We start from the raw sequence: 23,582 nt of genomic DNA on the forward strand, positions 1-23,582 counted from the left end.
AACGAGAAACCGTAGAAATAAAGTGAAAAATAGAGAGAGAGAGAGCAAAAATTGTGAGCGAATCAACAAGGAAAGAAGAATGAGCGATGATGAGGAGAAGAAGCAGTGGAGGCAGTAAAAAAACTGCGAATACTGCTTGTGAAGTGACAACAACAAAAGCAACAGCAGCAACAAGAAATATACACATAAAAAACATAAATAAATACAATATATGACACAAAAAATTTCATAAAAACAGCGCAAAAAAGCAGTAAAAGCACAGAAATATCAACAAAAGCAACACCAAAATTAACTTAAAAAAACAAAAAAAACAACAAAAACTGTGAATCCGTATACACACACAGGCACACGCACGCACACAAAAGCGCCTGCCTAGAGACTGTGCAGGTGTGTTAGTGTTTAGAGAGAGGAGAGCGCGTGTCTGTTTTATTTTAATATTTTTTCGCATTGTGAAAAACGTTTTTTTCTTCATCAAAACCAAAAACATTAAAACTACAACAACAACAACAACCAGCAGAGAGACATCAAGCAAGCGAACAAGCAGTTTTTGCACCACTTGACAGAGGTACCGTATGTATTTTATGTATTTTTGTTTCACTAAGCTCAGCTGCTGTCGTCGCTGCCATGCCGCAATAATATCAAAGAGCAGAGCGGCAGTAGAGCAGCTGACGACTTCTTTTTTTGCTGCTTCTTGTTGCTTCTCACTCGATTCGCCGTTATTTATGTAACAAGTGTGTGCGTGCTAAATGATGTGTTGCTCTCTCTCTCTCTCTCTCTCTGCCTCTACCTCTGGCCACTGTCTCCAACCCTATGTTGATTTGATTGTTGTTTTCTCTTCCCCCTGATATCCCCCACCCCCTTAATTTTGTAAGTGCTGTTCCCAGCCCAGAGCCAGCAGCTGCCACCCCAAAAAGCTACAACGCAAAGCGCATTGAACTGGTTTATGCTCTCTGCTGCCTGCCGCCGCTTCTTCTTCCACTTGGCTATCAGCATTGACAATGATGCCAGCAGCGGGCATCAGAAGCAGCAGCAGCAGCAGCAGCATGGCAGCGTGGCGACGCAGTCCAGAGCAGAGCCAAAGCAGAGCTCTGCTCTGAATATACGAAGCATCAAGCGGGCGACTGTAATGGAGAACAAAGGAGGGGGTAATCTCTTATCGTGCGGGGATAGATGTAACAGACCGGGCAGAGTCCCCCTCGAAGAAAGTACATAGATCTTGGCTGCTGCCAGATTAGGGAAAAGACAAATACAAATAATTCTCCCTTCCACCACTTAATTTCTAACAAATCTTGGATCCACATGCTGCAGATTACAGATAATAATACAATGTACATAAATGTAATGTTCGTGTAATCCATCATCCCCAATTGGGATTCCATTTTGGCGCTAAATCAACACGTGGAATGCACCTGTTGAAACTAATCGCCTATTAAATGCTGCCCATTTTGGTAGGCCTGGAACTGCTTTAAGGGATCAAAACACGACAAGGAATGCACGAGGATATGCATACCTTGGCCCAGACCTAGACCTAGCTGTAGTCCAACTAGATTTTCCCCCTCTCTTCCCACACAAAACCGCACGCTTTATGTATGAACATGTATGAATGTACATACATACTTATGTGTGTACTCTATCCGTGTCGTTGGTTTTCCCCCGCGATTCATGGCCCCCTTTTGTGATTCATTTGTGTGTACTACAAAGCGCTTCTCTCTCTTTATCTTTCTCGCTCTCTCTCTCTCTCTCTATCTTCGGCATCATCTGTGGTTATACGTACACCTATAGTTTATTTTAATGGGTTTAAATGGGTCTCTTTCACGCACAATGGGCAAGGCATATCCGACACGACACTGCTTTGCACTGCTTGCCTCCAGTGTGACCTTGCTATGCACATTCTTGATGTGCTTTCTTTTTGGGTTCAAGGTTCAGCTTGAGTTTTCACCCTCATCCACAGCTGTGTACATATTTGTTGCTGCTGGATTAAAACGGCCACATTATTGATTGGAATTCTTCTTGAATTATTCATTAATAATTGCGAGCTCCAGGGCCCTCCGAGAGGGCCATTCAACGGCTATTTACAATGCAATATTCCCTACCTTGCGCGCTCCTCCTTCGCTCTGTCCCCTCTTCTTCCACTCTTTTCCCTCTCCATTGGACTTGACTTTGACTTTGGTTTTGGTATCGTTGGCTTCTTCTACTATTGCTGTTCGTCTCCTTTTGTTCTTCTATTTGCTTGTGTAATTAGTGAACGGAAATTGTTTTGTGCGTCATTTATGTATGCATGGCTCTGCATATCTCCTCCCGCTCCCCCTCCCCCTCTCTCTTACTCTATCACTCCTTGTGTGTGTATATGCGAAGGTCAATGGGGCAAGTCGTGGTAACACCCCCGCACCTTAGAGATGAGTGGCGGCGGCAGGATCTAAAATATCAACGGAAATTACATTAAAGCAGTGTTCATGAAAATAGTAGCATTAAAGCTGATTCCGGGATCTTTACTTACAAAGATTGCTTTCGACTGACCGGCAATCTAATGACAGATTCGTTCTTCTATGGCACTTTAACTCGATCCGAATACTAGAAACTTAACTTTCGTATCGGCTGAGATTTGCACGGGAATACCCGCTTTGAAAGCTTCTATAGGGTATACGAAAAGTTTCTCCACTTCCGCTTCCCATTGTCTACTACATTTAATCTGCCTTTCATTTGTTTCTCTTTCATGAAGTCATCAGTTCTGGCAGAATCATTCATTTCGGATTTGTAATTTTGTTTCTTTGGCGAATTCCCAAGCGTCGGATTCAATGAATTTGCAATGAGTACTCCAAAAGAGTGTAAGACGAGACTCATTTCCTTTGACAAACAAGTCCCAGATAAAGAAAAGACATATGTACATATTATGTATACATATTAACATATGTACAGAGTGTAGCGCGAAATGTATTACATTAAAAGACAGCAAAGGGAAATGCTAAAATAAAATGCCACAAGCTTAATGTAAGAATCCTCAAATTTGCGACCCAAAGTTTTCAGATTTTGCTAACAAATTCGGATCCGCTGCGGTGGATAGTGTCCGGTTGCTTATGGACAATTTGTACAGGGATGAAACAGATTTATGTAGGTGGAGTGTTCAGGTTGGCTTAGTATATGTGTTTACTAAATGGTATAGTTTAGTTTAGTTTATAGTATAGTCTAGTATAGTAGTAGTTAATGGATGTTTTCTTATACATTTTGTTTCATTTGTTTCATTCTGATTTGTTGCAGGTTCCGCCCTCCCCCCAAACAACTCCATATGCAAAATGTCTAGTCCTGACGATAGAATACCAATACACGGTAAGTGGGTAAGAATGTCCTGTCTCTCACTCTCTCTCTCTCTCTCTCTCTCTCTCTATGCATCCTTTTCCCAGCTCACCCACACTCTTTGGTGGGGAGGGGGCCTGCTCGGGCTCGAAGCTTTTGGGCCTGGTTTTGTTTTTCTTTTTTCTGTGCTATTTAGTACATAATGTACAGACATATTTATACATTCATACATATGTAAAATAAACATCAACAATATTCGTATGTACATAAACTATGTACAATAGCACGAAAAGTACCCAGAGAGAGCAGAACACACACATACGCACACACATGTGAAAACAAGAGCTTATACACACAGGCACATCAACGGGCGATTGCCTTCCAAAAATAACTGTAATAATCGTACATATGTACATACCTACATACATATACACAACAAAAGCGAGCGTCGTCAAAGCTGTGGCGATGAGACAGGCACAGTGATCCAAAAGCAGTCAGTAATTTGTTTTGCAATCGCAACAAAAGTGCAGACATATTTTGTGATTGTGAGTGCACCTTCTGCCCCCCATAATCACCAACTAATTGTATCACATCTGCTCTTAAGTTCCACATCTCAGACTAAAACTCAAAACTCTCAGGCAGTTTCTCATCCGACTAAAAGTCATTATCCACCTGTAATAGTGAATATAATACGATTTATTACGAGCCAAATCATTCAGTATGGATGAAATTCGTTCAAGTCAATGAAAGCAATGTTTTCAATGCTTGGACCCACTGTGCACCGGCTGTTGGCGTCCTCGGTCTTTGCTTTTTCACAGCTTCTAATGTCCCCCTGCTCCTAGCACTGCTTGCCTACTGTCACTGCTTTTGGCTCATTTCTGCTTTTGCTGCTTTCGCTTTGCTCTCTGCTCCAGGACGTACGCCAAGCGCCATGCTCCCGCTACCTACTGCCGTGTCGTCCCCGTGCTGAGCAGAGGTACAACAACAAGCACATTGTCCATGGTCGCGTAAGCGCCTCTGCTCTCTGTCGGCATAACTGTGGTTGTTGTTGTTGTCAGAGCCATGACAGATGAAAGTTTATTTTGTGGGTGGTTGGTGGGGGAGTGGAAGTGGGGTAGGCTTTTGGTGGTTGTGGCTGTTCCCGTTTTTCTTTTGCCCAACAAAACCACTGTCAATGCCGAGCACGTGGAAGTGAAAGCCATGGCCTGGCCCCTGGCGTAATCTTCTTCCTTCTTATGCTATGCTGCCTCCCCTCCCCTCCCCTTCCGCCACTCTCTCTATCCATCTTTCTCTTTCTGGTATGCCAGCTGCTCTTTCCCCATGGGAATATCTTCTCTGTCTCTCTCTCTCTCTCGCTCCCTGTCTGTTTTGGCTTGAGGTAATGTGATGGACGCCGTGGAACGTTATAACGGACGGACGCAAAACCAAAAAGAAAAACATTCGTTTATCGATTTTCGTCTATTTTTAGACACAAAAACTTACTTGCCATTCAAATGTGTGCGATTGTGTGTGTGTGCGGTCAGACCTGGGCTTTCCTTTCTTCTCTTGGTCTTCTCTTTGCTGCTTGGTGGTTGTGGTGGTGGTGGTACTACTCCTCCTGCTGCTCCTCCTCCTCCTCCAGAGAAAAGACACGTGCAAGCCAGAACAGACATTTTCAGGGATTTGGCTTCGTAAGCTCTCACAATGGGACCATGACCCATGGTCGTTGGTCCATGGCCTCCATGGCCTTACCTAAGTGCTGTCAAGGACGACGGAGGATTGATGTGAGGGGAGTTTTACATCTAAGTAATCGACCTACTCCCACTGCCTACGACCTGCACACTTGTTATCTAAATCATATTAGTAGGAATACAGACATACATTAACTACTGTACATAATATTTAAGCTTACGGTACTTGTTGGAACAGAAGAGGGACTTTGAATTGATTGCATGAGAAAAGCGATGCCAGTAAGTCCCGTATTAAGTGGGTCCATACTTAGAGATAGAGAGAGAGAGCGCGAGAGATTTGTCCAGCTTAAAGTGGTGTCCTCGCCCAAGGGCAACTGACACTGACTGTCCGTTCGTCCGTCTAGGGAAAAAGCCAACTAATTGTCAACCCTCGTTACCCTGACTTTCTACTTCCACCTCCTTTTCTAATGGAATTTGTAAGTCTAAGACGCAATAAGTGAAAAGTTTTTCCTTTTCTTTTGCTGTTCGCTTTTTGTTGGTTTTTGTTTTGTTTTGTTTTATTCCATTTAAAGCACGCATGGGGGGTGCTCCACCTGCCCGAAGGTCGACTGAGGGTGTCCCTCTGCCTCTCCAACTCCCATCAAGTTTATTTGTTTGTAGGTATTTCTAGTGATTGTATTTATTCGATTTGAGCGACTTCTTTTATGGCTCCTTGTCAGGTCTCTTCCCGCCGTTTACTTTTACTCTTTCTCTTTATTTTTTGTATTATTGTTGTTGCTCCTTTCTCGCCCTCTTACGCACCTTTGCCTCCTTCGATCTTCAACCTTCCAGCGCCACTTCTTCTCCTCTCTTTTCTTGGTGGCTTTTCGTTCACTGCCACTTCTCCATTCCTTCTCACTTCTCTACCGCCTCCTGCGACCTTTACTCCTTCGCCACCATCTATTTTGTCATCCGTTGCACTGCCTTCTTCCACCTTTGCGTTCCAAAGCCATCTCCGCGTGCAAACCCTCTCCCCCCTCTCTGTTATTGTAATGGAATTCCAAGAATAAAACTGAACTTTGACTGCTTCTCCCTTGCTCTCTCTCACTCTCTCTGTGTGTTTGCAGCTGTTATATAAAACCGTTATGCTTACAAATGAATGGATGAACATGCATACATACATATGTGTGTACGAGTATGTATTGGCAGTTTAACCTACTGCCCCACTACTCTCCTCTCTAAACCATAAAGGAAAATGTTGAAGCGTTGCTGTTGCTTCTGTTGCTGCTGCTGCGTTTATTTATTCATTCGTTTGTTTTTGGTTTTACTTGTTTTCTGCCTTTTGGCTTTACATTTGTCAAGGTAAACCCCTCCCCCCACTGGCACCAGCTCTTTCCCCCTAGTGGGGCGGGTTTGGTGGGGAGGCCACAGCCTAGAACTTCATTGCCTGACACGCCCACACGCCCCCGCAGATCCAGGCCCTAAACAAAACGTTTCACTGCCGCCGACGTTGTCGTTTGTCTATTTTTAGAATGCGCGCGCTGGAAATTTACCCAAACACACACACACATACACATACCCGTATTGAGCGAGAGCGAGAGACACACCGGCCTGCCTGCCTGCCTATCACTCAAAACAAACTTATTGAGGCAGGAAGACGGAAAGAAGAGAGACAGAGAGTGAGCAAGGGCGCCGAGAACAGAACATTTTTGTGGGCTCAAGCTAAAGCTTCAGTCGCGCTCTCTCTCTCTCTCTAACCCTCTTAATATCTACGTATGTATGTACGTACATAAATATGTATATACATACATACGTACACAAATATGTACGTACGTATGTATGTATGTACGTTTGTATCTCTGCAGAATTTGTATCAACTTCCAATTGAATTTCAGTTTCAATTTCAATGACGAGACCCCCGTCGGCAACGCCATGGCTCTCATAAAGTTTTATAGCGATTTCAATAGCCTTGCCAACGGTATTATTATTTTAACCAGATATGTATTGAAATGCTTAGTAGATTATGTACAGACACGTATTCCTGATCAGCTTAAAGAGCTTTTCTTTGATGTACAACTTTGCGCTGGTTCTTTTTGTTTTTGTTGCACTATTAAAAGATCAGATAACTTATCATAAACCGAAGGCATGCACATGTTCTCATGTTTAGGTGCGTATGTATGTATCTGGGATCGATTGGTTCGATCAACAAGTTTTTATGAGGAAAACGTGTTATTCGATCTATGCAAAGGGTATCAAAATCATCGACTTTCGACGAATTCTTTGTATGCTTTGCTCATACATATGTATTTTTACGACACCACGTGCTCCCTGGAATTGCCTTTGTTGTACCGTTGGTTTCTATGTCAACACAGCACAACACAGAAATTGACCTTGAAGACAACAAGAATAAAAAGGGAGCAGAGCAGAGCAGAGCAGAGCAGCACCAGCTACATAGAGAGATATGTATACGGAATGGAATACGAATTAACTTTTGACAGGAGCTCCTACATCCACCCACCGACATGCTCTCACACACACACACACACACACACATAATTAACTAGCTTGCGCGCTCCCCCCGTCCGGAGACAGCAGTTGGCATGCAAAAGTTTTCTACCTGCAGCGGCAAGTGCACCACCAAGAGCGAAAGAGAGAAGCCCACTTTCCCTATTCTGTTTTGCATTTGCTCATATCTAGTCGACGTGCGGGTACTCTAGAAAATATAACCATTGGGTTTCAATTTAGTAAATCAACAGATTCAATCGAAAAATGCATTCTTCTAAGTACGATTGTGAAATATTTCGAATTGGAAAGGTCAAGATTGTTCGTATATCTGTAAGTTTTATTGTTCCTGATTATTGATCACATAGAGGGTATCTACTGTGCAGTAGACCACAGAAATATATGTACATATGGATGCATACACATTTGAATCTTTTCGCCATGCATTTGTATGAGTATTCCCCACAAGTTATTCTCTACTTTGTGCAATATGTGATGATGATAATGATGTTTTTGCTGCTTTTGCAGTGTTGCCACTTCTAAATATACTCCCCACAGCCATGCACGATTTATAAATGCTTCTAAAAATAGAACAGAACAGCAGAACCAGCACAACGGAGCAGAGCAGCGAAACGCAGAGCAAGCGCAGCCCGCAGCAGGTCACGGCCTGTTCGGTTAGATATGCACACAAACGCACACGCTTACATACATTCTCATGCACATAACCGACTTGGGAACCTGCTGTGCTTTTTTTTTCATATACGCTGGGTGTTATGATTTTTTTGGAGCAGATGTTTACGATGATGACAACGTTTGATGTACTTGTTTTCTGCAAGTAATTACACAAGTACATAGAGGTAGCTAAGATAGTGTGACTCAACACGGGCACGTGAATTCATGTGAAATTTGATATGCCTGCACTTCATTCGAATTATAACTAAGAAAGTTATTGAACACAAGATCGGTTATAGTACATATTTTGAAAGCTAATTAAACACCTGTTGGTGTGTTTGAGAGTAGGTAAGCCTAACATAACAAACACGGAAAACTCGGGCGGAAGGGTATCAAAAGCTTCGGCCCCCCGTTTTTTCTTTTTACTGTTTTTAGCTGCTGCTGCTTTTGGCTTTTGTTGCTCTATTTATAGCCCCCCCTCCGCCCAAAACTCGACTTTGCTGATTAGATCAGCCAGATGTTGTTGGCGTCGGTACGGAGACGCACAGAGCGAGAGCGAGAACATAACAAATTGGACTTTTCGGTTAGTCATATTTGTTTTTTGCGCGCAATTAGTCCAGCAGTAGAGGTGGTGTGGAGTGAGTGTGCCGTGTGCCAGAGCAAATACGAAGAGTGGGAGAGATTAAATGAGCACAAGGAAATGGCAAAACTGTCAGCTTTTACCGTTTCGCTGCTGCTCTTCTCTGTCTTTCCTGCGTCGACGGCGACGTCGACAGCAATATTTATCAATGAAACATTTTGGCGACTGCACTTTTCTAGCCAGAGCCTCAGCCCCAGCCGCAGCTGGCAGTGCTGTCAGATGTTCAGTTACGGCGGAATTTTTCATCATTTTTGTTTGTTTGCTGTGTGGCAGCAAATCAAATTAGTTGATCGGTGTTAAAAAGGGAGAGAGCGAGAAAGAGAGAGAGAGAGAGAGAGAGAGGCAACGAAACAGGTCTGCTGCTGCTGCCTATCGTCACGTGCGAGGCAAAGAGAAAAAGAAGAAGACGATAAAAAGGGGAGAAACATTCAGTGTATTTGTTAGATATCTAAAACATCAGCCACTTTAAGCTGCTGGAACAAAGATACAACGGTAAACACACAAACACCTTCTTCTGCTCTCATACTGAACATCTCAGACAACACATAACCTTTGATACATGTATTTATGTATGGATGTACGGTATGGTCGTTGTAATCGCTGTTAACTTTTGCTGTACAAGGTTACTAAAAATAGTCAACACACATATTTACTTACATACATCCCCACACATGTTCACATAGTCATGTTTTACACGGTACTGAGAGACAGAGGGTGAGAGCGAGAGGGGGTCCAAGTTGAGTCGCTTTGCTGGCATGCTAAATACGTATTAGATTTATTTTTAAAAGCGTCCGATAAGCGCGGCCTTATCTACATAATCAGCCAAGAGAGAGGTGCACACACACACACACAACACACACTTACGCGGAGCACTTCTAGTAAGAGACAAGAACCAAATAATAGAGAGAGCAAAAAACGCCTCCATGCTCTATCCAAGGTGTATTTAAAGAAGGTGCGGCATTGCAAAGCATTTTCTTCGTCGCTCCTTCTGTGGGAATATAAAATGTGTGTTTGAGTATCCATTAAGCACTCTTTGGAAAAACCCCCCACCCCCAACTACAACACTTATCTGGCTCTACATTTCCGCCCAACTGATGCCTGAATTTCGGTCTCTCACGCTTTAAATTTTTGTTTACATTTTCAATTTGCAGATCTGCCACCAGAAGCCGGAAGCGATGAACGATTGCTGCATATAGGGCCGGTCCCATTGACATTGGATTTCAAGCCCCATCCAGCGGTGGATATCGATCAGCAGATCATGGAGGTGAGTGTGCGTTTGCCTTGCTTAATTTTTGGTTCTCTCTCTAAACTCTAGAGAGTGGCACACCCTTGGTTGGTTTGAATAAAAACGGTTGAAATATTTTATACTGAACAAAAAAGTACCTTCGATGAGGAGTAAAAGCGTAACAAAAAACACCTGAGTAGCGGGAAATAGAAGTACTTTGAAAATGAATAGAATTAGTAACTTCGCCTATATTTGTGACTAAAAAGAGATGTAACCTTCTTGCTCATGTTCCGTTATCCTAATCCACTGGCAGTCCCACCTGCCAAACTCCCTTGATCACATTCCATTAACCGCTGCCCCCATTACTCGTACATCTCTATGTTTAGGTGTATTTTTCATCCAGCAGCTTTGTACATATGTAAATATAATTGTTTGCCTTCGACGTCGCTTTTCCTTTTCCCCAATTTCGATTATTTTTGTTTTGTTTTCTATTTGTGTATGCTTTTAGTCGATTTATTAATACTTTTCGCTTTGGCTCTGGCTCTTGCACTGCTTTTATCTGTTCCTCCTCTGCTTTTAACTGCTTTGTTACATGAACATGTGCATGTTCTCATGCGTGTGCTTCTCGCGTGTGTGTGTGTGTGTGTGTGAGTGTGTGTGGGATTGTGCGTTTCCTTCTGCTGTTGATGCCTGCTTCTTCTCGGATGCTTGCTCGCGCTCCTCGTTGGGAGTCTAAATATAAACGCGTGTACAACTTAATGATTCTATATTTATTGTTTTCACTACGAAAATATGTATGAGTTTTTGCGCATTTTTTAAATAAAATTCTCTATAAATAGACGAGAAAACCAAGTCAAGAGAGCCGCCAGCGAGAGAGCGCTGAAGAAAGACAGAGGGGCCAGGCCTTTGATGGACTCATGCCAAAGGGAATGGGTGCTCGGTGCACTTGACGGGTGTTTACTGTTTGCTCTCTCTCTCTCTCTCTCTCTCTCTCTCTATCAGCTACTGGCGGCTGGGCAGCATGTGCAACAGCCTCACCTGCTCTCAGCACTCGTTCCCATACCCCCACCAACTGCTTTGGTCGCTGTCTTCTGGTTCTCCGCTTGCACTGCTTATTCTGGCTTTTATGCTTATGGATGCTTCTTCTTCTAAAGGTGCATTAAAGCAAGGTAAGGCATTCGCATTGAATGCTCTGAGGATAGTTTTATTTTGCCACATCTGCTGCATTCAATTTATAGTCTGGGGAACTTATTTATGCCTCAATTGTTGGCTGCATTTCATTTAGAGTCCTCTGTTGTTTCGTCTTTCGTTAAAAATGTTTTATTTTTAGGGTTAAAAAGTGTTTTAAAAGCACAACATACATACGTACATACGTATGCCCTGCTACAGTTGGCCCCCGGCCACACCCCACAGCAGCAGCCACGAGCTGCCACCGCCACCGCCTTCGGTTTTTCCTACTTCAGCAACGCGTTTGCCGTTTTTGTTATTTTTGGTTTTTCCTTTGAATTTATTTTTGTTCTTTATAAACTCTGCGGGTATTATTTTTAACAAATAGAAACACACACACACACACATACACGAGGATTACACGCACACTGCAACAAATGCTAATCAGTGAAAATGCTTGATAGAATTCCTCATTTCTCCCTCTCCCTCTCCCTCTCCCACTGCCTCTTGCCTGTTCCTTCATCTCGTCTCTTTTTGCGTTCTTCTTTGTGTTCCGTTATTTTCGGTGGCACGAGCAAAATGTAAATTAGCAGAAATTGATGAGGCTCAGGGTGGGGGACGGTAGAGCGTGCCTTGTGTGTGTGTGTGTGGGGTGGTGACTAGAGAGGGTTGACAAGATCTTAATGAACACGATCATTGATCTCTTGATCTTCGCCCACAAAATATAGAATTAGAATCCTATTAGATCGATGATCTAAGAATTAAAGGCATTAAGAATAATTGCTATCATTATCTAGCATATTTGACTCTCTTTGGATCAAATGATTAAAATGATTTAAAATGATATTCTTTTAGATTTCAATGTGGAGAGCTCTCTGCGATATATTTGATTCATGGATCGGATAGTTATAGTTATGGTTTATGTTATTGGAAGTGCATTCCATTGAACTATAACTATGCTAGAATAAATCGGACTTAAAATGTCGAATTGCAGCAGTGATTGATCCGATCCGATCCGCAAGCGATTCGTCAGAAATGTGTTATTTCAATTTTCCGGAAATACCTTCATCATCATCAGCATCATCATTTTAATGATAATGATGATAATCATGATCACTTATAAAGCAGATTGCATTTTCGTTTTCGTTTTGTTCCCAATCCAATTCAATTCTGTTTCTGTTCAGTTTCTATTTATATGGGCGTGCCTGTGTGTGCTGTCTTGTGGCCGCTATAATTATAGCACAGGCATTTATAATTATAGCACAGGCCATAGCAACTGGCGAATGTTGTGCAAGCAGCAGCAGCAGCAGCAGCAGCAGGAGGTGCTTCTGGTCAGTTGGTACTGGCTCGGGGAGGTGCGGTGCTGTGTGTTGTGGTGTGATTTGGTTTGGTTTGGTGTCGGGTCAGGTGCAGTTTTCTAGGAACTGATGTGGCATATGGGATGGGATATATGGGATAGATACATACAAACATTCACATGTACCTACATACATAGTGCATGTGCATATTTAGATAGATGATGTTGATGGTTATAGCTCTCAGTCTATCGCTTCAGTCCCGCCCATATGTCTGTCTGGTCTAGGCAGCGAGAGGTGGCTCTCTCTCTCTCTCTCTCTCTCCCGTCTCTCTCTTTCACCCAGCCATCGTCAAATGTTTCGAAATTTTGTGTTTATATTTGAGTTTTTCGCCAGTTGGGCCAGTCGCCCGCGTGAAACTGAAATGAAAGCGCGTCGTCCATATCCCAGCGAATGCTAATATCAAAACGAAAGCCCAAAAACAGAAGCAGAATCCGAATATCATAAAGCAGAAACAGGAAGAGCGAATGGAAACCAAAACGGACAGAGTTTTTAGCGCCTCCACGTCCACGTCCACGTCGTGTCGCCCTCGGTTGTGTTTCTCTTTTCAAAAATCGAAAATTCATAGCCAAATAGTCGAAAGTCCATGAAAATCATTTTGCATGGCAAAAGTTTTTAACAAAATTAATGTGCACAAAATAACTACAAGCAGAAAAGACAAAGAGAAATAGAAAACAACAAGAAGAAGAGTAAAACAAGAAGTAGAAGCTTGTATGGACAAAGCAGTGCAGACAGTCAAGCTGTATAAGAAGAAGCAGTGGAGCAGCAAAAGGCAGAAAAGATTATTGTCCATTGACTTAACTGTGAGTGCGAGTGCAGTCAGTGCGGAGACCCACCCCACTTTTGACAAGTGCAGCAATAACAATAATAACAATTAGCATTATCAATCCATATTTTATCTATTTTTTGGCCAAAACTATACCTTGTTCGATATTTGGTAGTTAGCTTTAGGTCGGACAAGATGCGATCTGATGTTACACATGGGATCGTAAATGCTTCCTTTTCTGCGTTTGCAAACATCTGGTCAACAGCGGAATACTCTTTCTAAGCGTATAGCAAGAGATAACAATAATTTCGAGAGCAGAAGAGATCATCAACCGTACCGTTACTTTTGCGAAATGTTTTTTGTTTCATTTCCATTCCGAGGTTTCAGCATGCTAGTGTGTGTGTGAGAGGGTTGCGGTGGCGTGACATCTCCCCCCTCACACATCAACAGTAACCAACAGTCGTGTCCAAGCGAAGGTGGAGGCCAAAGAATAAACGAAGAAACGCCGCGACGCCTCGTGCCGCGCGCTCTAAGGTCATGGAAACACCTAACAGCAGAAACATCTCGATGTAGGCGTATACATACATGTGTACACGTGTACTTACATACATACATAGATTATGACGACATAGGAAAGGGGGAAGAAGAAGAACAGTAAAGAATCAAAACAACTGCTGTATATGACATACAAATATTTACACAGTGTCCACCCAAATGAGAAGTACAAATTTGATCAGGGATAGGGATCCATCCGCGTGTATAACAGGCTTCGGCTTTCGCTTGTGTTCAGTTATCCAAAATCAGCCTTTGTTTCCCCTCCCCTCCCCTCCCCTCCGCTTTGTAGGTTTGTTTTGTATGTATCCATCATCACCTACCATTACGATTATCTCTAAATGCGCTTTTCTTTTGTTTTGCATTACTTGCAGCTCAAAAAGAATCAGGAACTGCAGAAGCAACGTCTGATCCACACGTTTCAGGAGCAATCGAAGCAAATGGAATTGGAGCATAAACTGCAATTGGAGCACAAGTATCAAGTGAGTAGACGACAGACTAGACGAGGGGGAGGAAGGCAACGAAGCAAGCCGTCGGCGACGATGTCAAATGTCTCTCTCAAGTTGCATTTTGGGTAGGGTGGAGGCAGTCACAAGAGAAACGCTAAATCAAGGGGCAAAATAAATAAAGAACAGGATCGTTTTCTACAAACAAAATTTACTCGAATTGCGAAAAAAATTTTATTTGTACACAAAAGTGTCCGTTTGTCTCCTCACCCTACACATAAATACACCTTGGCCAGCACCTAGTTGCTGTTGTTGTTGTCCGTTGTGTCGCGGTTTCATGCAGAGATGATAATGATGAAGACGATTATGATGATGGGGGATCAGAATGTTGATGATGATGTGTGGAATGGTGATGGAGATGTGTGGGCAGAGAAACTGAAAACAAAAATGCAAAAAAACAAAACAAGTGGAAAGAGGAATTGAAATGAAATAAGTGAAAATAATAAATAAAAAAAAACAAGAAGAAAAAAAATATTATCATGCCCGTCGTCTGGGCCGGAAGTGCTTCGATGGTGCGCGGCGTATGACTAAGGCCAAGTCGGCGCCATCATCATCATCATCATCATCAACAACAACAATATAATTATTATTTTGAGAGCAGACAAAGTACCAGCAACCATCCACCCACCACCACCTGAGCACGAATAACCAACAAAAAAGCTAATCTCTCTCCCGCTCTCCCGCTCTCTTCTTCTCTTTCTCTTTGCAGTTTGCGGTGCATTCCCATGGTGCCTTCCAGGAATTGCGGGAGCATAGCACATTAACGGTAGCCGCTGCTGCTGCTGCCGCGTTTGCCGAAGAGCATCACCGCCAGCAGCAGCAGCAGCAACAACACCAACAACATCACCAACAGCAGCAGCAACAGCATCATCACCAGCAACAGCAGCAACAGCAACAGCAGCAGCAGCAGCAGCAGCAGCAGCGGGAACAGCAGCAACAGCGTGAACGCCGCGAGCGGGAGGTGATGAAGCGCAAGGAGAACTGCAGCGCCAATGCCAGCCCGGAGGTCAAACAGATTCTCAATGTAATGATCAATGGTCAAACCCTTTCCACCCTGTGAGCTTACTTCTAATCCCCATTTACACTCTCCCCTCTGCCGTTGCAGTGCTTTATTATGAGCCGCAAGTCGCAGGCAGCAGCCTCCAATGGAACAACGACAACGTCGCCCTATCGCAATCGGTAAGCAGAGGTATCAGTGTCTGATGAATCCCTAAATCGATTGATAAACCCCCATTAAAATGATTCAATTGAAGTCTAATAATCTATTTACATTTCACTCATTGAAATTTCCATTCACAGAGGTGTGGTGAAAAGCTCATCGGGTGAATCCCTGCCAGCGGGCACCGTTACCAGTGCGCATCCCTACAAAATACCTCAGCCGCCATCCTCACTGCTCAAATATGAATCTGATTTTCCGCTCAGGAAAACAGGTAAGCCACGTGCCGCAACTCCAAGCTAACCAATTGTGGAAGCAGCTTAAGCCGCAGGACCTAAAATACGCTGCCCTTCTGCTCTGCCTTGAGTGTTGTTTTTACTACTAAAAATCCGTTTTGGCTGCCGCTGTCTGCTGTCTGCTTCTGTTTACCCCCCCCCCCCACCCAATTAGTGTTGAGTCATAGAAATGCTGAGGGTTGCGCTTCACAAATTTCACATAAGCGAATGGCGCACGAATGGAAAGCGAATTTTAAACCAAGAAAACTCTCGCAATGTGGTCCGAAAATATAGAAATCTGAAAGTTGCAACTTGAACGTAATAATCTCATTCAAACCATGTAGAAATTGCGCCCCCCCCCCCCCAATCGGTATTGATCACTGATTCGATCAGTTTCGATCAAACCTGAGCAAAAGAATTCCTTTAGAAAAGCATGTCCAAAAATGACTAACCAAAAGTTGAGCAAGTTGCAGGGGGGTTGCCCCATTAGATTGATTATATTTTTGATTATGTATGCGTTAAGCGTTAAGTTGATCTAACCCCAATCCGAACTAACCGAGCAAATGTGTGTAAACCAAATCCAAAACAGCATCCGAACCGAACCTGCTGAAGATCCGGCTGAAACAGAGTGTCATTGAGCGCAAGGCACGCATCGGAGGGCCGGCAGGTGCACGTCGCCACGAGCGATTACTGCAAGCGGCACAGCGCAGACAGCAGAAGAACTCCGTTCTAACAAGTACGTATACGAAACAGACAAAAACCCATCACACAGGGGAAAGAAACACCCCACAATACGGTACAGATTGGAGCAGGCAATGTTGCAGCTGCATCAGGTGGAACTGAGGTGAATCCTGCACATGATGGAGGAGCAACCCAATCTGGGTTCGTGTATTGCTTCGTTTTTCAGTTGAATTTACTCCGATCTATTCTTAATTTATTATTATGAAATGATTTTAATGTTAGTTTGCTGTTGTTATCGCTGTTATCGTTATCGCCTGTAACTGTTATCTAACCCACGCATTGATCAGCCTCCAGATCCAGTTCCAGCTCCAGCTCCAGATCCAGATCCAGCTACGCTCAGTCCACTAACTGCCGCCGCGCCTGACTGCCTTTGTCCGACCATCCCGATATCCGATATCCCGCAATATTATCGATTAATAATCGAAGCTTTTGTTTCCCCCCCCACAGACTGCAACAGCACACCGGATTCTGGTCCTAATTCTCCGCCCTCGTCCACGGGTCTGCCGCAGGTGGGTGTGGTCGGCAGTCGGGGCTCGCCGACGAGTGCACCCATACAGGAGGAGAACGAGGAGGGTAGCCAGTACCAGCCCGGGCAGAGGAGCAGCATCAATGACCTGCCACTGTTCAGTTCGCCCTCCCTGCCCAACATATCCCTGGGACGACCGCATTTACCAAACTCCGCCCAGGTGCAAGCGCAGGCCCAGGCCCAGGCGCAGGCGAGTGCCCAGGCCCAGGCGCAGGCCACGGCACAGGCAATGTTCGCGGCACTGCATCAGCATGTGGCGGCCGCTGGTGGCCAGCCGACGTACTACAATCAGCTGGGCATGTCCTTTGTGGGACGACAGCCAACCGGATCGCTGGCCATGATGCCGGCCACGGGCATTGCGCCCCAGCAGCCATCGCCTGTGGTCCGGTCCGCTTCGGCCACGTCCACGTCCTCGTCTCAGGCCTCCCTGGTGGGGGATGTGGCACCGCCGCAGGCGCACGCTGCCTCCACAATTCTGCCCTCATCCTCGTCCTACATGCAGCAGCTGGGCGGCGTGTCCGCTGGCTCTGCGGTCAATCTGCATGCGGCCGCCGTGGCTGCAGCAGCAGCGGCGGCTGCGGCAGCAGCAGCCGGCTCCCTGCCACCCACCAATAGCCACGGACACGGCCATGGCTACGCACACGGTCACGGCCATGGGCACGCCCATGCACACGGACACGGGCACGGCCACGGGCATGCTCTGTACGCGGGACATCAGCACAATACGCCCATTACGGATGCGCAGGTGGCGCAGGTGCATCTGCACAAACAGGGACACCGGCCGCTGGGCAGGACACAGTCGGCACCGTTGCCCCTGGGGCATCCGATGCTGACGGGCGCCGGCCAGCTGAATGTGGCACAAACGCACTACGAGAACAGCGAGGTGAGTAGCGTGAGCACCTAGAAGTCTCTTCGATGATCAACTGATTGCTTTTCGCTTTTCGCTTTTCGCTTTTCCTTCCCTCATCAAGGCGGAACGTCAGGCGTACCAGCATCAGGTGCTCACCCAGAAGCTGCGCCAGACTGTGCTCACACGCAGTGGGGCGGCAGCGTCTGCTGGCGTGCGCGAGTCTCAGCTGAAGGAGGAGGAGGACGACTCTGCTGCCGAGGTGATGGACCTCACCGATAAGAAGAAACCGCCCAAAACGGTGCTGACCAGCACCATAGCCACCAGCACCTCACAGAGCCTGCCAGAGGCTTTGGCCGCAGCAGCGGCAGTCTACCGCACGCCACCCACAGCCACAGCAGCGTCCTCAGCAGCCGCAGCAGCAGCAGCAGCAGCAGCAGCAGCGGGAGGCACAGGAAACGGTAGTGGGAGCGGGACCAAGGGCAACAAACTGCAGCGGGATCAGGAGTACCTCCAACAGCAGCGGGAGCTGCTGCTGCTGCAGGAGGAGGAGCTGGCCAAGGGCCTAATGCGGCCACTCTCGCGCACGTTGAGCAGCCCGCTGGTGCCACTCGGGCCGCATGGCCTCAGCCAGCTGGCAGACACGGGCCAGGGCCAGGGACAGCATCCGACGCCGATAGCCACCTCCTCGTCGGCGGATCACATACCGCCCGTCAACCTATCGCTGCCACATCGTCAGCATCGACAGTTTATGGGACATTTCTATGCCGCCCAGCTGCACCATCAGCAACAGCAGCAGCAGCAGCAGCAGCTGCAACAGACGCCGCCGTCCGCATCATTGCCACCGCATAAAATCACCACGGGCCTGGCCTACGATCCGCTGATGCTGAAGCATTCGTGCATCTGCGGCGACAATGCCCAGCATCCGGAGCACAGCGGCCGACTGCAGAGCGTCTGGGCACGCCTGAACGAGACGGATCTGGTGAAGCGTTGCGATCGGCTGCGCGCACGCAAGGCCACCCAGGAGGAGCTGCAGACGGTGCACACAGAGGCGCATGCGATGCTCTTTGGCTCCAACCAGTGCCAGCTGACGCGACCCAAGCTGGAGTCCACGCTGGCGGCCAGCTTCGTGCGTTTGTCCTGCGGCGGATTGGGTGTGGATTTGGACACGACGTGGAATGAGCATCACACGGCGACGGCGGCACGCATGGCCGCTGGCTGTGTCATCGATTTGGCCTTCAAAACGGCCAAGGGAGATTTGCGCAATGGTTTCGCCGTCGTCCGTCCGCCCGGCCATCATGCGGAGGCCAATCTGGCCATGGGCTTTTGTTTCTTCAATTCGATTGCCATAGCGGCTAAGCGATTGCGCCAACAAATGCCCGAAATGCGGCGGATACTCATTGTCGATTGGGTGAGTGGTTCGCCAAGTGGTTCCCAAAGTTGCTGAATTTCCCACCCAACTAATGAGAGATTTCTCTTGCAGGATGTACACCATGGCAATGGCACACAGCAAGCATTCTACCAAAGTCCCGACATTCTATATCTTTCCATACATCGACACGATGACGGCAACTTCTTTCCCGGCACAGGCGGACCCACAGAGGTGAGTCGAGAACAAGCATCAAAAAGAATCATTCCCGAACTAATCGTGGGCTGCTGTGTCTTTCCTCTGTTTCCAGTGCGGCTCCGGTGCTGGTCTCGGCTTCAATGTGAACATCTCGTGGTCGGGCGCCTTGAATCCGCCACTGGGCGATGCCGAGTATATCGCTGCATTCCGTACCGTTGTGATGCCCATTGCCAAGTGCTTTAATCCGGATATTGTGCTTGTGTCGTCTGGCTTTGATGCGGCCACCGGCCATCCGGCACCGCTGGGCGGCTATCATGTGTCGCCCGCATGCTTTGGTTTCATGACCCGCGAGCTTCTGCAGCTGGCCAACGGCAAGGTGGTGCTGGCCCTTGAGGGTGGCTACGATCTGGCCGCCATCTGTGATTCCGCCCAAGAGTGCGTCCGAGCTTTGCTCGGCGATCCCGCTGCACCCATTTCTCAGTCCGAACTGGAACGACCGCCCTGCCAGAACGCCATCAATACGCTACAAAAAACGATAGCCATACAGGTATGAAATATTATTTGTATTCTCCCAAATCACACACTAAATTCCTGCCTCTCTCTCTCTCTCTCTTTCTCTTTTTGTGGCATGCAGCAAACGCATTGGCCATGCGTGAGAATGCTGGAGCATACCGTCGGCTTGTCTGCGCTGGAAACGCTCAAGGTGGAGCATGATGAATCTGAAACGATCAACGCCATGGCCGGCCTCTCAATGCAATCGATGCACAGGTTTGTCACCGTATTAGTAGTGCATCGCAGAAGTGTGCAAACCACCAAAGATAGTTCGCTGTTGGAAATTGTATTTTGTGTGCATGAAATCGAAGCTATAATCAGGCAACTTTCATGCGTTCCATCCATTAGGAATCTCTGAATCGATTCCAAAATATTCCACGTATTTTGTTGCCTTTACTTCGAGCCGCTCCGAATCGATTCATGCAGAGCTTTAATGTGTCTAATAGCTGACTGAATCCACATGAAAAGGAACGGATTGGTCTGCTACTTTGTATAACAAAAGCAAGACAAATTGTTTACCAAAATGTGTCTACAACGTAGACTCTACGTAATACAATGTATCGAAATTGTGTAATTGAATGCATTTGTTTGCAATGTTTCACTTAATTGCTGCCACTTCCATTTTAATTTGATTAATTTCAATTAGTTTCGCGCAAAGTGCGTTCACGCAGTGGTTCCACTCAGTCTCCGATCGTTTGTCTAGCTTTTTGCTAGTTCAGTTTTGAAGGAAGCGAACATCTGTAGAGGAATATTTTGCACTTAACTCTAAAGGGTAAACGAGTGAAGTCCGTGATCAAGTGATTTAAAACTCGAGTGTCTAGTTTATAGAACTAATTCTAACTAGCGGAACTATTTGTGCATGAAATAATGATCTTGTGCTCTTATAAAAAGATGCAAATGCAAACCAGTTTATTGCACTTTATAGACTCAATCTTTAAAGACAGCCATCAAATGGGAAACGCCTCATGGCTGTACTCATACTCTTGCGTGGCACTTTATGAATATATTTTTGAACATGTTGAACATTTCTAATTGTTTGTAAACCCTTTTTTGTAGAAATCTATCGCGCGATGACTCCGAGGAACCAATGGATCAGGATGAAACGAAATAGTTAGCGGAGGAGACGTGGACGTGGATGTGGATGTGGATGTGGATGCTTGGGAGCGGCGTGGGCATGGGCATGGCTGCTGCAACATGCTGCTCAATGCACATTTAGTTATTTGTTGTAGTTGAAATTGAATTGTTGTTGAATTGTTGTAGCGCTTCTCGTGAGCCGTACCTGTCGCTGTCGCTGTCTCTGTCTATGTCACTCACCCCCCAAAACTCTATCTCTCTCTAGTTAGCCCTCTCCCACTACCTCGACCTCTACCTGTAGTTAACAAGCCAAAAGCACAAGGCAAACGCACACCATTTCCCCCCACACCCATAGCGTAGTAAAAGTAAAAGTAAAATCAAACAAATTGATCAACGAAAGTGCGAAGAATGCAGGAAAGCGAGGCCTAAAGTTCAAAATAGTGGCTGTGCCACTCAAAACAAACAAAAAAAAAGAAAAAAAAAATAACGCATGAATCCAAGGGATAAAATATGGCAAGGATGAATATTGAATATTGAATTAAGTTTAGTTATTTGTTCCTCTTAGAGAACGAGAGAGAGAGAGAGCGCGAGTGAACCTATTCCTTTGCTATAATTTTGTTTGATTTTTTTTTTTTTTTTTTTTGTGGAGTTGGTAGACACACGCAAGCAAGCAGTGCATATTTATGTATTTATGAAGAGAAAGAGAGAGCGAGCGAGCGAGAGCTAAAGAAGTTTCAACTAACCTAACGGTAAACAAGTACACTAAAGAGAAAACAGTAGGAGGTTATCGCTGGGACTGGTACTGGTACTGAGGGGATGTGTGTGTGTGTGTGTGTGTGTGTGTGGGGTAGGTACAACCTACAGAAACACACACAAAAGAAAACACTCAACCAGCCCAGCCCCAGGCCGGCGGCCGCTCTATCCGCAGAGACCTCACAAACCTAGAACCGTAGCAACGTAGGCGCCTTGACACCCTAGAAGCCTACAACCCTTAGCCCCCTTTCCCATATTAGGCGACTCCTCAGGGAGATGATTATGTGTTATGTAAAATGCTTTAGTTGTTAAAAAAAAAAACGTAGAACTAATAGAACAATAAGAAGAATATGAAGATAAACACACACAAACACACGCATACACCTTAACAAAGCGAAGGATGGATGGATGGAAAAAGATGAGAGAACGAAATCTTTTTGTACAATTTATAGTTTAGTGCAAGTTTCAAGTACAACATAATATTATTTAAAACAAAATCCTACATATATATATATATATATATTATATACGTATATGGTATATATGTACTACATACATCAAATATATTGTGCAATAAATGTGAGAAAACAAATGAAAAATCGAGTGCAGAGCAAAAACAAAACTAAGGGAAAAGAAACACTTAAACTAAAAACTAAAACCGAATAAGCGAGATAATTGTTGTTAAATGTTGCCGAGATCTTATATAAATATACGTATGTATACCTAATAACTGTTGAAATAATAATAATAATCCCCCAATACACACAAACACACACACACACGTGCACACGTGCACACACATGCATCTACATGGATGTATGCACATATATATGTAGCCGACGAATGCATTTGTATGCGTGTGCATAGCGTTAACGATATGTTCAACAAATGTCTGAAATGAAGTAAAACTATTATTATACATGTATGTATGTACATAAAACACACACAAACACACACACAAATGGACAACAAAACTTCAATAAAAAAAGAAAAACAAAAGAAAGGCAAAATAAGAGTCGAGCCTGAAGGTGGTTCGCGAATATGTTCCATCCGTTAGACACTGTACCTTTGTACCCGCCCCCCCATTTCATTATCTCCTTCTATTTCGCTTAGCCTGTGGCCCCTTCCCACGCTCCATGCAGCGCTGCAGCGGCAATTGCAGTGGCCTGAAGCGATAGGAAGAGCAGAGAGAGAGAGAGAGAGAGTGAGAGAGCACAACGAGTTATCCCACAGCTGTTGGCAATAACTGTTAACAAATTGATAGAGCAAAAGTGCAAGAACAGGAACCACTAACAAAAAGTGTAACTATTAAGCTAAGTTTGTCATTGTACCAGTTTGAAGTCAGTTCCATTGCCAGAGGTGTGACATGCCCGTTACTCTTAGAATTATGGAATATTACGAGACTTAGTCATGTGTCAGTCCGAGTGTTTACACACCAGAGGTCCACCATAGGTGGATCTTGTAAGCTATTAATTCTCTCTTTCTGTTCTGTTCTACTTTGCAACTGATAAGCCTGATAAGGTGACATATTATTGTTGGTCTAAGAAATCCATTAAAACCATCAACCAAGCAGGTCTTGATAAGCCAACAAAGATAAGGCTGTGTGGTATCAACATTAGATTTGTCTTTGAAACAAACAAACATAACGAGATAACAGCTAAAGTTAGTCTTTTAATACTTGAAATATATGCAAAATTAACAGATTCCCCAACTTGGTTGGTCGAACTCATGCATATTGAGTAGCGGGTATACGAATAGTCGGCATA

The 23,582-nt window shown here is 45.1% G+C and overlaps 1 protein-coding gene across 4 annotated transcripts; it reads left to right on the top strand.

The window, feature by feature from the left end:
- The first annotated feature begins 280 nt into the window (after positions 1-280).
- LOC117581452 (histone deacetylase 4) lies at positions 281-22,793 on the top strand. 4 transcript variants are annotated; one of them, XM_034268662.1, is made up of 14 exons: positions 283-565; positions 3,256-3,324; positions 9,906-10,018; positions 14,194-14,301; positions 15,035-15,349; positions 15,431-15,504; positions 15,625-15,755; positions 16,346-16,492; positions 16,945-17,906; positions 17,995-19,281; positions 19,354-19,473; positions 19,550-19,984; positions 20,072-20,205; positions 21,046-22,793. In XM_034268662.1, the coding sequence occupies exons 2-14, from the start codon at positions 3,291-3,293 to the stop codon at positions 21,098-21,100; spliced, it is 3,915 nt and encodes a 1,304-aa protein (XP_034124553.1). In that variant the 5' UTR covers positions 283-565; positions 3,256-3,290; the 3' UTR covers positions 21,101-22,793. The 4 variants fall into 4 exon arrangements, with proteins under 4 accessions (XP_034124556.1, XP_034124555.1, XP_034124553.1 ...); XM_034268665.1 differs by lacking the exon at positions 16,346-16,492 and having other exon boundaries at positions 281-565; XM_034268664.1 differs by lacking the exon at positions 3,256-3,324 and having other exon boundaries at positions 282-565.
- The last annotated feature ends 789 nt before the right edge of the window (positions 22,794-23,582 follow it).

Source organism: Drosophila guanche, unplaced genomic scaffold, assembly GCF_900245975.1.
Source record: "Drosophila guanche unplaced genomic scaffold, DGUA_6, whole genome shotgun sequence".
Lineage (NCBI taxonomy): Eukaryota > Metazoa > Arthropoda > Insecta > Diptera > Drosophilidae > Drosophila > Drosophila guanche.